The 14,798-nt window shown below is 52.0% G+C and overlaps 1 protein-coding gene across 6 annotated transcripts in view; it reads right to left on the bottom strand.

Moving 5' to 3' along the window:
- GUSB (glucuronidase beta) overlaps window positions 1-14,798 on the bottom strand; it is a 23,362-nt gene that overhangs the window by 1,751 nt on the left and 6,813 nt on the right. For all 6 annotated transcript variants that reach the window (XM_032264768.1, XM_032264771.1, XM_032264772.1 and 3 more), the window contains 6 exons: window positions 13,831-13,983; window positions 13,411-13,589; window positions 13,181-13,327; window positions 7,883-7,967; window positions 6,158-6,334; window positions 1,629-1,764 (listed from right to left, as the gene is read on the bottom strand). In XM_032264768.1, coding sequence (XP_032120659.1) covers window positions 1,629-1,764; window positions 6,158-6,334; window positions 7,883-7,967; window positions 13,181-13,327; window positions 13,411-13,589; window positions 13,831-13,983 — 877 coding nt within the window. The remainder of the gene's footprint in view (window positions 1-1,628; window positions 1,765-6,157; window positions 6,335-7,882; window positions 7,968-13,180; window positions 13,328-13,410; window positions 13,590-13,830; window positions 13,984-14,798) is intronic.

The following is a 14,798-nucleotide window of genomic DNA, read 5'->3' as shown; positions in this document are numbered from 1 at the left end:
GCCCAAGCTGAGGCTGGTGGGGAGCACAGCTGGCAACAACCTGTCAGGGCTGTGCTCCCAGGACACTCACCGCCCGCCCCTGCTGAGACCCCCACTAAATGGAAATGTTAAATGGAAAGGAGGACTTTCCCACCAAAAGGTTCAGGACTGTTTCTTCCGTAAGTGAACACAGGCTCCACCAAGCACTTCAAGTGCAGCCCTACAGTAACCCACCAGGAGGCGGCATTATCCCCACCTGACAGGCTTATGAAAAGCTTAGGGGACTTGCCTAACATGATGCAGCCCGCTTCTTTTTTCTTTTTTTAAGACAGAGTTTCGGCCGGGCGCAGTGGGCTCATGCCTGTAATCCCAGCACTTTGGGAAGCCAAGGTGGATCACTGAGGTCGGGAGTTCAAGACCAGCCTGGCCAACATGGAGAAACCCCATCTCTACTAAAAATACAAAATTAGCCAGGCGTGGTGGCAAGCGCCTGTAATCTGAGGTACATGGGAGGCTGAGGCAGGAGAACTGCTTGAACCTGGGAGGCAGAGGTTGCAGTGAGCCAAGATTGCACCACTGCACTCCAGCCTGGGCAACAAGAGGGAAAAAAACTCTGTCTTACTCTATCGCCCAGGCTGGAGTACAGTGGCATGACCTCGGCTCACTGCAACCTCTTGTCTCCCAGGTTCAAGCAGTTCTCCTGCCTCAGCTTCCCAAGTGGCTGGCATTACAGGCATGCACACCACACCAGCTAATTTTTTTATTTTTAGTAGAGATGGGTTTCACCGTATTGGTCAGGCTGGTCTCCAACTCCCGACCTCAGGTGATCCACCCACCTCGGCCTCCCAAAGTGTTGGGATTACAGGCATGAGCCACCACCTATATAGCAGGCCTATAGTTCATTTCTTACCACAAGTCATTCTGTCACCCGGGCTCACATGCAGTGGTGCAGTCATAGTTCAGTGCAGCCTCCAACTCCTACTCTCATGCGATTGGTCCACCTCAGCCTCCCAAGCCCCTGGGACTATAGGCAGACACCACCATGCCTAGCTAATTGTTTTTTGTTTTTTTGTTTTTGTAGAGATGGGGTCTTGCCATGCTAAACAGGCTGGTCTCGAACTCCTGGCCTCAAGCAATCCGCCCGCCTTGGCCTCCCAAAGTGCGGGAATTACAGGCATGTGCCACCATGCCTGGCCTTAAGACACAGAAGGCACGTTGAAACTCACCTGTATTCAGTGAGCCTGCTTTTTGCATAACATAAAACAGACTGAAATGCCTTAAGCTTTGCAGGCTTTGCACCCTGCTATGGAATAATGAGTGTATCCCAGAAGTAAATCCATGATGAGGTCCAGTGTCTCCTTCCTCCCTGACTATGAAACAAACAAGAATAAGGCAAGCTGTCCACTTCTGTCTCACTGTAGCAGACTCCTGTTTGCTTTTTGACCGTATTTGGGAAGCGGGGCCTGATTGCTTTCCTGCTTCCTAAGCACAAACTTTTCCCAGGAAACTCTCAACCCAACCTATGTGGATTAAACCAGCTTCCCTGCTTTGTTTCCAGTACTCCTACAACCAAACTGTCCAGAATTTGGCAAGGCAACCTGAAAAAATGAGGACAGGTACATTATCCCATGAGCCAAACTGCCACTTACTCTGGTTAGTCATGAAATCAGCAAAATTCCAGATGAGCTCTCCAACCACGTACTTTCCGCGTTTTTCATCCAGACCCAGATGGTACTGCTCCAGCAGCGCTTTCTGGTACTCTTCACTGAACATCAGAGGTGGGTCCTGGGATTCACGGCAAAGAGAATGGAAGAGTCAGAACTGGCAGCACTGGAAATGGTAGATAAAAATAAACATCCACTTGATGGTGACCAAAATATCTGTCCTCACAGGGGGCTCTAGTGACTGCGGGACTCACTGCTGCTGGGGTAAAGACAGCCAGGGAATGATGTAACCCAGAATAAAAAAAGGTTTAAAAAAAACCCACCTTAATTAGTAACTGCTTTATTTATAAACGTTAATTTGATATTCTCTTCATCTTACTTTTCCATCTCTATCTGCTGTACAGTCTTAAGGCTAAACCACACTAGAGGTAAAAATCCATCTTTGGGCCAGGCATGGTGGCTGATGCCTGTCCTCCCAGCACTCTGGGAGGCTGAGGAGGAATGCTTGAGCCCAGGAGTTCAAGACCAGCCTGAGCAACACGACAAGACCCCATCTCTACAAAAAAATGAAAAATTAGCCAAGCATGGTGGCACACACCTGTGGTCTCAGCTACTTGGGAGGCTGAGGTGGGAGGACTGCTTGAGCCCCGGAGGTCAAAGCTGCAGTGAGCTGTGTCTGCAGCACTGCACTCCAGCTTGGGTGACAGAGCGAGACCTATCATTAAATAAATAAATAAATAAATGTATGCATGTAAAATGAAATTAAACTAAACCAGGCTGGGCATGGTAGCTCAGGTCTATAATCCCAGCACTTTCGGAGGTTGAGGCAGATGATCGCTTGAGCCCAGGAGTTCAAAATCAGCCTAGGCAACACAGTGAGACCCAGTCTCTATAAAAATCAAAATATTAGCAGGTCCGTGGTGGTGCACACCTGTGGTTGCAGATACTTGGGGGACTGAAGAGGGAGGATTGCCCATGCCCGGAAGGTCAAGCAGTGAGCTGTGATTATGCCACTGCACTCCAGCCTGGGCACTAGAGTGAGACTGTCTCAAAAAAAAAAAAAAAAAAAAATTTTAAATTAAGTCATCCTAGTCATATATCAGGTCCTCAATAGCCACGTGTAGCTAACAGCTACCATTTCAGACAGTGCAGCTATAGAATATTTCCATCATTGCAAGTTTTTTTTTTTTAAACGAGGTCTCACTCTCCCACCCAGGTGGGAGTACAATGGTGCAAACATGGCTGACTGCTGCCTTGACCTACTGGGCTCAAACAATCCTCCCACCTCAGCCTCCCAAGTAGCTGGGATTACATGCAAGAACAACCATGCCCAACTAATTTTAAATTTTTTGTAGAGATGGGGTCTGTGTTACACAGACTGGTCTCAAACTCCTGGGGCTCCATAGATTCTCTGACCTCAGCCTCCCAAGTGCTCCCATTCCCGGTGTGAGCCACCACGCCCAGCACTACAGAGTTGATCAGTGCTGACCTAGACCCTCTCAAGACTAAGGATTCAGAGCTGGGCCAGGCGCAGTGGCTCACGCCTGTAATCCCAGCACTTTGGGAGGTGGATCACAAAGTCAGGAGATCGAGACCATCCTGGCCACCATGGTGAAAACCCCGTCTGTACTAAAAGGACAAAAAATTAGCCAGGCGTGGTGGTACGCCACCTGTAATCCCACCTACTTGGGAAGCTGAGGCAGGAGAATCGCTTGAACTTGGGAGGCAGAGGTTGCAGTAAGCCAAGATTGTGCCACTGCACTCCAGCCTTGCAACAGAGCAAGACTCCATCTCAAAAAAAAAAAAAAAAGAGCTGGGGCCGGACATGGTGGCTCATTCCTATAATCCCAGCACTTTGAGAGGCCAAGGCAGGTGGATTATTTGAGGTCAGGAGTTCAAGACCAGCCTGACCAACATGCTGAAACCCCATCTCTACTAAAAATACAAAATTAGGTGAGTGGGCATGGTAGTGCACACCTGTAATCCCAGCTACTTGGGAGGCTGAGGCAGGAGAATCGCTTGAACCTGGGAGGCAGAGGTTGCGGTGGGCCAAGATCATGCCACTGCCGTTCAGCCTGGGTGACAAGAGTGAAACTCCATCTCAAAAAAAAAAAGAAAAGAATTTGGCCGGCGGCAGTGGCTCACACCTGTAATCCCAGCACTTTCAGAGGCTGAGGTGGGCAGACCACAAGGTCTAGAGATCGAGACCGGCCTGGCCAACATGGTGAAACCCTTTCTCCACCAAAAATACAAAAAAATTAGCTGGGTGTGATGGCGTGCACCTGTAGTCCCAGCTACTTGCAAGGCTGAGGCAGGAGAATCACTTCAACGGAGCAAGAGAATCACTGAGGCAGAGGTTGCAATGAGCCAAGGTCACACTACTGCACTCCAGCCTGGCAACAGAGCAAGACTCCATCTCAAAAAGAAAAGAAGAATTCAGAGCTCCTTACCTTTTCAAACAGGATGAGCAAGCGTGTATATCCATGAGCCACTTCCCCCTACTTGACTAGTTTGCAGAAGTGGCACTCTAAGCACGATTAATTTAAGGGTGCAAACAGAACAGTGCAGTCCACTGTGAGTAGCTATGCCCTGTGCAAAGGATAAGCACATTAAGAAGGGTGTGCCAAGCTGGGCGTGGTGGCTCATCCCAGCACTTTGGGAGGATGAGGTGGGCGAATCACCTGAGGTCAGGAGTTTGAGACCAGCCTGACCAATATGGTGAAACCCCATCTTTAAAAAAAAAAAAAAAAAGGGGGTGTGCCAATGGGAATCCCGGGAGTTCTGACAAACGAGTGTGAGTTGGCTGGGGTGGGGAAGAGGGGCTGGATGGGGTTCAGAAAACCACATGAAAAAAAAACCCGTAAGACAAAGCAACATATCTTTGGTGAAGAGGACAAAAAAAATGAGATGAATTTTAAAAATGAGGACAGGCATGGTGGCTCACGCCTGTAATTCCAGAATTGTGGGAGGCAGAAGCAGGCAGATCACGTGAGGTCAGGAGTTTGAGACCAGGCTGGCCAACATGAAGAAACCCCGACTCTACAAAAATTAGCTGGGCTTGGTGGCAGGTGCCCGTAATCAGCTACTTGGGAGGCTGAGGCAGGAGAATCGCTTCAGCCCAGGAGGCAGAGGTTACAGCGAGCTGAGATCACGCCACTCCAGCCTGGGTGACAGAGCAAGACTCCGTCTCAAAAGAAAAAAAAGAGGACAAAGTGGCTGTTAAGATCTCACTCATGCCCTCAATAGATATTTAGTGCATGCTATGTCAGACACTGCAGAGTACCTGGGAAGCAACAATAAATAGGATTCCTCCTCTCTCCTGAGCTCACAGTCCAGTCAAAGAGCCAAAAAAAATAGCGACAGCGCCCGGCAAGAATGCAGGGAGAGCAAGGTTTGAGCTGCGACAGGGGCAGAGCACAGGGAAGGCTCCTGAGTCTGTGCCAGGAGTTCAAGACCAGCCCGATAGCAAGATTCCATCTCTACAAAAAATTTTAAAACTAGGCTGCACGTGGTGGTGCATGCCTGTGGTCCCAGCTACTCAGGAGGCTGAGGCACGGGAACCGCTTCAGCCCAGGAGTTCAAGGCTGCAGTGAGCTATGATGGCACCACTGCACTCCAGCCTGGGTAACAGAACAAGGCCCTGTCAAAAAAAAGGCTAGCACAGGGAATCAGGCCAAGGCAGGAAGATCAATTGAGTCCAGGAGTTTGAGACCAGCCTTGGCAACATGGCAAGACCCTGTCTCTTAAGAAAAATAAGGGAAAAATGATCTTTTAGTTGGGGATTACAGTGCCAACATGAGCATTCCAGGCAAAAGAAATAGCTCAAGCAAGAGCACAGGAGCGAAGGAGTGCAGTGGAAACAGGTCAGTGGCCGGGAGTGAGAGGAGAAGAGGACGGAAACCCGAGTGTCCTGACCAGGGATTAGGGCGCACTTTGTCCTGTGGGCCTGGGAAACCAATGACAGGACTCCCAAAATTTTGACTTGTGGCGGGGCGCAGTGGCTCACACTTGTAATCCCAGCGATTTGGGAGGCTGAGGCAGGAGGATCACTTGAGCCCACGAGTTCAAGACCAGCCTGGGCAACATAGCAAGATCCCCATCTCTACAAAAGTAAAACTTAGCCGGACATCTTGGCATGTGCCTCTGGTCCCAGCTACTCAGGAGGCTGAGGTGGATCGCTCAGGCCCAGGAAATTAAGGCTGCAGTGAGCCGTGACCACACCACCACATTCCAGCCTGGGTGAGAGAGAGAGAGACCCAGTCTCAAAAACACACACACACAAATTTGGATTTGTTAGACCACATGGACACACATGATAGGAGGCATCTGGAAACAAGGCGGATACGGAGGCCATCTCTGAGGACCAAAAGGGGGGGGCAGAGGTCTGGCTGCTGGTGGGGAGGGAGCATGGGTGAGGCAGCAGGAGATGGGCGCAGAGCTGAAGCGAGGGAAGCAGTGCTGTGGGCACAGCTCTGCGCGAAGAGAACACACAAGAAGAGTTCAACGCCGCTTACCTGGTGAAACCCTACAATCGTTTCCGCTCCGTACTCGCTCTGAATAATGGGCTTGTGATAAGTCTTATACCAGTTCTCAAACTGGGTGCCCAGCTGCAGCTGAATCAACTCTAGGTGCCCGTAGTCGTGATACCAAGAGTAGTAGCTGTTCACACAGATGACGTCCACGTACGGAGCCTAGGACGAGAGCGGCAGAGCCATTCACACCCAGAAGACCACACCCAGTGACTCAGCACTCACATGCTGCAGGGGCTCTTCCGGCAGACAAGGTGAGACAGGGATGTAATCCCAGCACTCTGGGAGGCTGAAGCAGGAAGACGGATTGAGGCCAGGAGTTCCAGACCTGTGTGGGCAACACAGCAAGACCCCAGCTCTACAACCCATGCAGTAAGAAAATTAGCAGGGCACGGCAGCTCATGCCTATAATCCCAGCACACTGGGAGGCTGAGGCAGGAGAATCAGCTTGAACCCAGGGGGCGGAGGTTGCAGTGAGCAGAGATTATACCATTGCACTCCAGCCTGGGCAATAGAAGGACTCTCTGTCTCAAAAAAAAAAAAATGCTGGCCAGGAGCGGTGGCTCACACTTATAATCCCAGTAGTTTGAGAGGCTGAGGTGGGTGGATCACCTGAGGTCAGGAGTTTGAGACCATCCTGGCCAACATGGTGAAACCCCATCTCTACTAAAAATACAAAAATTAGCTGGGTCTGGTGGCGTGCACCTGTAATCTCAGCTACTCAGAAAGCTGAGGCAGGAGAATCGCTCGAACCCAGGAGAAGGTTGCAGTGAGCTGAGATTGTACCGTTGCACTCCAGCCTGGTCAACAGGGCAAGACTCCATCTCAACGGAAAAAAAAATACTAAGGTCAGCCAGGCACAGCAGCTCGTGCCTATAATCCCAGGACTTTGGGAGGCCAAGCAGGAGGATCACTTGAGTTCAAGAGTTTGAGACCAGCCTGAGCAACGTAGTGAGATCCCATCTCTACAAAAAAATTTAGCCAGGCATGATGATGCACACCTGGAGTCCAAGCTACTTGGGAGGCTGAGGCAGGTGGATCACTTGGGCCCACGAATTCGAGGCTGCAGTGAGCTGTGATGACACCACTGCACTCCAGCCAGGGCAACAGAGTTAAGACCTTACCTCTACAAAATAAAAAGAAAAACTCAGGTTCCAGCCCTGGAGTTACTAAATCAGGATCTCGGCATGCAGAGACCTGGCATTTCAAAAAAATGTCCCCTAGAGGTTCTGATCAGCCAGGTTTGGGCCAGATGAACTCTAAGCTCCCTTAAATCTTTGACATTTTATAAGTCTATTAAATTGAAGTGCAAAAAACGCTGAGTCCAAATTGAGCAAACAAATCCCATCTCCCTGTGCCCAGCCTCCTTGGATTCAGAAACCCACACTGCCTGTCGAGTAAGCAGGGAGAGAACTGTCACTAACCCAGAGGCCATCTGTAAAAACAGACTGGCTGCAGCTGGGCATGGTGGTACACGCCTATCACCCCAGCCTTTTGGGAGGCCGAGGCAGGAGGACTGCTTGAGCCCAGGAGTTCAAGACCCACGTGGGCAACATGGCGAGACCCTGTCTCTACCTTTTTAAGTAAAAAAACAAAATTAAAAAAACCCAGACTGGCAGAGCACAGTTCTTTCCAGCGGTTCCCATAAACAGGCTTCAGGACAAGCCCAAGCAAAGCAGGGAGCAGTGGGGCAGGGAACCCCAGGCTCACCCCCTTGTCTGCTGCATAGTTGGAGTTGGTCACAAAGGTCACAGGCCGGGAGGGGTCCAAGGCTTTGGTGTGAGTGATCACCATCCTGTCCACAAAAGGCAGAAGACACAGGTTCCATCGGTCCAGGTTGGGCTCAGACACCCTCCCGTCCTCTCTGTCGCGTCTTCCACCACCAGGACACAACACGGGGCCAGGCACGATGGCTCACACCTGTAATCCTAGCACTTTGGGAAGCTGAGGCAGGCAGACTGCTTGAGGTCAGGAGTTCAAGACTGGCCTGGCCAAACCCTGTCTCCACTAAAAATACAGAAATTACCCAGGCATGGCGCGCATCTGTACATCATTACAATTTACTTTAAATTATTTGAATAAAAAATATGCAAAGTGGCCAGGTGCAGTGGCTCATGCCTGTAATCCCAGTACCTTGGGAGGCCAAGGCGGGTGGATCACAAGGTCAGGAGATCAAGACCATCCTGGCTAACACGGTGAAACCCAGTCTTAAAATAAATAAATAAATAATAATTTGTAAACTAAAAGAAAAGAAAGAAATATGCAAATCTGTCCGGGCGCGGTGGCTCATGCCTATAATCCGAGCACTTTGGGAGGCCGTGGCAGGCGGATCACGAGATCAGGAGTTTGAGACCAGCCTGGCTGACATAGTTAAACCCTGTGTCTACTAAAAATACAAAAATTAGCTGGGCGTGGTGGCTTGAACCTGTAATAACAGCTACTTCGGAGGCTGAGGCAGGAGAATCGCTTGAACCCAGGAGGTGGAATTGCAATGAGCCAGTATCATGCCACTGCAGTCCAGCCTGGGCGACAACGCGAGACTCTGTGTCAAAGTAAACAAAAGAAAGAAAGAAAAGACAAAGCCTGGCGCCTCTGCTTTCTTCCCTAACTTGAGGTACATTTCAATAAGGGCACATGTTCCTCTAGTCCTAGACCAAGCTCTCTAACATCACTCACTCTCCCCCGGCCCCCAAATCCTATCCCCTCAGAGGAGTGGCCACCCTTACAGGTACACGGAGCTGAGGTCACTGGGCTGAACACTGCTGAAAATGAGGCTGACTCCTTGAAACAGCTCTTGAACATAGGAGGGGATGCGTTGCGGATTCGGATGGGATCTTTATTAAGGCATCAAGCAAACGGAGTGCGAGCTGGGGGGCAGGCATGGGGCTGGGTGCTAGGTGCTCAGGAGTGACTCAAATCTAAGTCCACAGGTCCTGGGCAGTAGGAATGCAGACATGTACACAGAGAAATGGTGCAAGTGCCACGCGAGGTGGCTCACGCCTAGAATCCCAGCACTTTAGGAGGGTTACTTGAGACCACGAGTTTGAGATTAGCCTGGGCAACACAGCAAGACCCTGTTTCTACAACAAATTTAGAAATTAGGGACAGGCCTGGTGGCTCACACCTGTAATCCCAGCACTTTGGGAGGCCAAGGTGGGTGGATATGAGGTCAAGTGTTCGAGACCAGCCTGCCCTACGTGATGAAACCACCTCTACTTAAAATACAAAAAAAAAAAGCTAGCTGGGCATGGTGGCACACAGCTGCAATCCCAGCTACTCAGGAGGCTGAGGCAGGAGAACTGCCAAACCCAGGAGGTAGAGGTAGCAGTGAGCCAAGATTGCACCACTGCTCTCCAGCCTGGGCAACAGAGCAAGACCCCAGCTCAGGGCCGGCACGGGGGGGACCTTAAATCTTAGTCTGGCAGTGTACACCTGTGGTTCCAACTATCTGAGAGGTTGAAAGGCAGGTGGATCACTTCAAGTCCAGGAGGCCGAGGCTGCAATGAGCTGTGACTGCACCACTGCACTCCAGCCTGGGCAAGAGAGCAAGACCCTGACTCTGAAAAACAATGGAAGAAATGCTATGAATAGAAATGACAAGTGGTGGCAGGAACTGGGCTCTACAAGACAATCAACAGAATTTGGACTGGAGAGTCAGGGAGAGCCTCTTCAAGAAACGGCCCTTGCCAGGAGTGGTGGCGCATGCCTGTAGTCCCAGCTACTTGGGAGGCTGAGGTGGGAGGATCGCTTGAGCCCAGGACTTCTGGGCTGTAGTGTGCTATGCCAGTCGGGTGTCCGCATTAAGTTCGGCATCAATATGGTGACCTCCCGGGAGCAGGGGAACACCAGGTTGCCTAAGGAGGGCTGAACCGGCCCAGGTCGGAAACGGAGCAGGTCAAAACTCCCGTGCTGATCAGTAGTGGGATCCCGCCTGTGAATAGCCACTGCACTACAGCCTGGGCAACATAGCAAGACCCTGTCTCTTAAATTAAAAAAAAAAAAAAGAAACGGCCCTTATGCCGAATTGAGATCACCAGGAGGGATGAAGGGAAGAGGCTGCGGACAGAGGGACCAGTGTGTGCTCAGAGCTCCCGCGCCCACCCGAGGCCTCCACGGTACAGACTTAATTTTTTTCCGAGAGACAGTCTCTCACTCTGTTACCCAGGCTGGAATGCAGTGGTGCGATCTCAGCTTACTGCAGCCTCCGCTTCCCAGGTTCAAATGATACTCCTGCCTCAGCCTCGCAAGTAGCTGGGATTATAGGCACATGCCACCACAACCAGCTAAGTTTTGTATTTTTAGTAGAGACGGGTTTCACTGTCTATTGGACAGGCTCGTCTGGAACTCAAGGTGATCCAGCCGCCTCAGACCCCCAAGTGCTGGGATTGCGGGCACGAGTCACTGTACCCGGCCTAGACTGTTGTTGAAGCCTGTTTTCCTCTTCTCTTTCCTCAGTTCTTTTTTTGAGATGGAGTCTTGCTCTGTCGCCAGGCTGGAGTGCAGTGGTGTGATCTCGGCTCACTGCAACCTCCACATCCCAGGTTCAAGCAATTTTCCTGCCTCACCTCCCGAGTACCTGGGACTACAGGCACCCGCCACCCCACCACGCTCAACTAATTTTTGAATTTTTTTTTAGTAGAAACAAGTTCTCACTATGTTGGCCAGGATGGTCTCGATCTCTTGACCTCGTGATCCACCCGCCTCGGCCTCCCAAAGTGCTGGGATTACAGGCATGAGCCATTGTGCTCAGCCCATTTCTCTTCTTTTACACCCTCCCCCATCATTGCTCTGCTCATCTGAAGGCTGTGGCTGGCACAGGACAGAACAGAATCCCCAGCCTCAAGTTCCAAATCCATACTCTCCAACAGCCAGGCTCTCAGACAGGAAGCTTCAAAGCCTTGTGACAGCCTGGCTGACCCTCTCCAGCCAGGGCAGCCCCTCCAATGTCTGCCCCGGAAAACAGGCATCTCCTCTGGCCACCTCCCAAAGAAGCCTGTCTGGAAGCCTCAGGCACCTGCTCCTGGAAGTCTGTACTCATCATCTTTGCAACAAAACTCCTGTCTGCCCAGTCCTGTCGAGCACAGCCCCGTGCCCCCGAGCTCTGAACTGTCTTTTGCCCAAACTGGGATGACTCGTCAGAGCCTGCTGCCTGCTGCCAACTTGGCTCAGCCCAAAGCACTCCACAAAATTGGCGTGCAGCGTCGGCCTCCAGGACCATTTCTACAACCTCCGCTGCCTCTAACGCAAGTGAAAAATCCACCTCTGAACGCCTAGTTAGAACTACACAATTGTAAGGAAGAAAAAGGGGCCGGGTGTGGTGGCTCACACCTGTAATCCCAGCACTTTAGGAGGCGGAGGCAGGGGATCACTTGAGGCCACGAGTTGAAGGCCAGCCTGGCCAACATGGTGAAACCCCATCTCTACTAAAAATACAAACATTACCTGGGCACAGTGGCTCATGCCTGTAATCCCAGCACTCCGGGAAGCCAAAGCAGGCAGATCACCTGAGGTCAGGAGTCCAAGACCAGCCTGGCCAACATGGTGCAACCCTGTATCTACTAAAAAATGCAAAAGTTGGCCGGGCGCAGTGGCTCACTCCTGTGATCCTAGCACTTTGGGAGGCTGAGGCAGGCGGATCACGAGGTCAAGAGATCGAGACCATTCTGGCCATCATGGTGAAAACCCGTCTCTATTAAAAATACAAAAATTAGCCAGGCATGGTGGTGCACACCTGTAGTCCCAGCTACTCGGAAGGGTGATGCAGGAGAATCACTTGAACCCAGGAGGTGGAGGTTGCAATGAGCCAAGATCACACCACTGCACTCCAGCTGGGCAACAGAGTGAGACTCCATCTCAAAAAGAAAGCAAAAGTTAGTGCGGCGTGGTGCCATGTGCCTGTAATCCCAGCTACTTAGGAAGCTGACACTGGAGAGTTGCTTGAACTCAGGAGGCGGAGGTTGCAGCGAGCAGACATTGTGCCGGTGCACTCCAGCCTGGGCGACCGAGCAAGACTCCATCTCAAAATAAATAAATAAATAAATAAAAAGCAAAAGTTATCTAGGCGTGGTGGCACACATCTATAATCCCAGCTACTCGGGAAGCCGAGGCAGGAGAATCGCTTGAACCCGGGGGGCGGAGGTGCCACTGCACTCTAGCCTGGGTGGCACAGTGAGACTGTCTCAAAAAAGAAAAAAAAAAAAAAAGAAAAAGAAAAACCAAAACCAGCCAGGCACGGTGGCTCACGCCTGTAATCCCAGCACTTTGGGAGGCCGAGGTGGGCAAATCACGAGGTCAAGAGATGGAGAGCATTCTGGCCATCGTGGTGAAAACTCATCTCTGTTAAAAATACAAAAATTAGTGGCCGCACGCGGTGGCTCAAGCCTGTAATCCCAGCACTCTGGGAGGCCAAGGCGGGTGGATCACGAGGTCAAGAAATCGAGACCATCCTGGTCAACACGGTGAAACCCCGTCTCTACTAAAAAATACAAAAAAAAATTAGCTGGGCATGGTGACGCGTGCCTGTAATCCCAGGTACTCAGGAGGCTGAGGCAGGAGAATTGCCTGAACCCAGGAGGCGGAGGTTGCGGTGAGCCGAGATCACGCCATTGCACTCCAGCCTGGGTAACAAGAGCGAAACTCTGTCCCAAAATAAATAAATAAATAAATAAATAAAATTAGCTGGGTGTGGGGTGCATGCCTGTAATCCCAGCTACTTGGGAGGCTGAGGCAGGAGAATCGCTTGAACTCAGAGAGTAGAGGTTGCAGTGAGCCGTGATCGTGCCACTGCACTCCAGCCTGGGTGACACTGCGAGACACCGTCTCAAAAAAAAAAAAGAGAGAGAGAGAAAACCACAGTTTGGGTGGGTAGATATTAACTGTCGGGGTATGGACGGCCCTCCCATTGGGCTGGGACAGCAGGCTGATCTTGGATAGCACATGCTCACCCCAGCCTGCCACCTGCCAGGGTCTCGTTCCGGATCCAGCCCAGGGCAGGCAGGGGGCACTCACTTGAAGTAGTAGCCGGCAGACTCCAGGGAGGACGCAGGCTCGTTGGCCACTGACCACATCACCACAGCGGGGTGGTTCTTGTCCCTGCGCACCAACTCCTCCATCACCCGCATGTGGTGATTCATAGACGTGTTGCTGAAGTGCTGCCTGTAGGCCAGGAGGGAAGGGGCAGAGGTCACGGTGCGGCCCGCGGGCTGGGCAGGCAGAGCAGCTGCGCGGCGGGGACTCACGGCAGCACCAGGCCCACGGCAGGGCACTCATCGATGACCACAATCCCATAGCGGTCACACATCTGCAGCACTTCCTCCGCGTACGGGTAGTGGCTGGTGCGGAAGGCGTTGGCACCAAGCCAGAGAAGCAGGTTGAAGTCCTTCACCAGCAGCGGCCAGTCGAAGCCCTTCCCTCGGATCTAGGGGACAGCAGAGCCCAGTGACCCCGTCCCTGTCGAAGCTGCACTTCCTCCGAGCGTCAAAACCCTGGAGCCACCCCAGGAGCCCCTCTCTAGCCCCAGCGCCGGCCCCACCGCTGGTGGTTTGGAGCCATTTGCCTCACTGCCCTGAGCTCAACTGCGCTCAGCTGCGGGACACAGAGAAGGCAAACGTGGAAGGTGACCAGAAGCAGCCCATGAGGACCCAGAAGCCCCAACGCACGTCCGAATCCTCGTGCTTGTTGACGCCGTGGAAATAGAAAGGTTTTCCATTGATGAGGAACTGGCTCTCTGTGACAGCCACAGTTCGGATCCCCACAGGAAGCGTGTAGAAGTCAGACACAGGACCCACTGACGTCTGGGCAGTCAGCCGCACCTACGACAGCGAAAGCACCAGGAGTGAGCGCCCCGACAGCCTAAGCCCCATTCAGCCCGCCCTCCGGCAGGAAGGCCCCATGCACCCCAGCAGCCACCTCTAGGCCTGCAAGCAGAGACACAGTAATCAGAGGCTCTGCCCTTCCCTGGCTGATCCTGGGACCTGCCCTTCAAAACTAGGCCTTCCCCTTGAGCAGACGAGGTGGCTCATGCCGGGTTGTCAGAGTGAGCTTCCATCTCCAGCCAAAAAAAAAATTTGTTTTTGAGACCGTTTCAGTCGCCCAGGCTGGAGTGCAGTGGTGCAATCTCAACTCACTGCAGCCTCTGCCTCCCAGGTTCAAGCAATTCTCCTGCCTCAGCCTCCCAAGTAGCTGGGATTACAGGCGTGTACCACCGTGGCCAGCAAATTTTCATATTTGTAGTAGAGACCGGGTTTCACCACATTGGCCAGGCTGGTCTTGAACTCCTGGCCTCAAGTGATCTGCCCACCTTGGCCTCCCAAGTGCTGGGACTACAGGTGTGAGCCACCATGCCCAGCGATTTTTTTTTTTTTTTTTTGAGACAGAGTCTCGCTCTTGTTGCCCAGGCTGGAATGCAAAACCCAATCTCGGCTAACCGCAACCTCGGCCCCTCCCAGGTTAAAGGGAGTTTCCTGCCTCAGCGTCCCGAGTAGCTAGGATTACAGGCATGCGCCACCACACCCGGCCAATTTTTGTGTTTTTAGTAGAGAGGAGTTTCTCCATGTTGGTCAGACTGGTCTCAATTTCTCGACCTCAGGTGACCCACCCACCTCAGCCTCCCAAAGTGCTGGGATTA

Source organism: Sapajus apella, unplaced genomic scaffold, assembly GCF_009761245.1.
Source record: "Sapajus apella isolate SASKATOON/1434 unplaced genomic scaffold, GSC_monkey_1.0 scaffold146, whole genome shotgun sequence".
NCBI lineage: Eukaryota > Metazoa > Chordata > Mammalia > Primates > Cebidae > Sapajus > Sapajus apella.
Note: the sequence above shows the minus strand (reverse complement) of the source record. Positions and strands in the feature narration are given on the sequence as shown.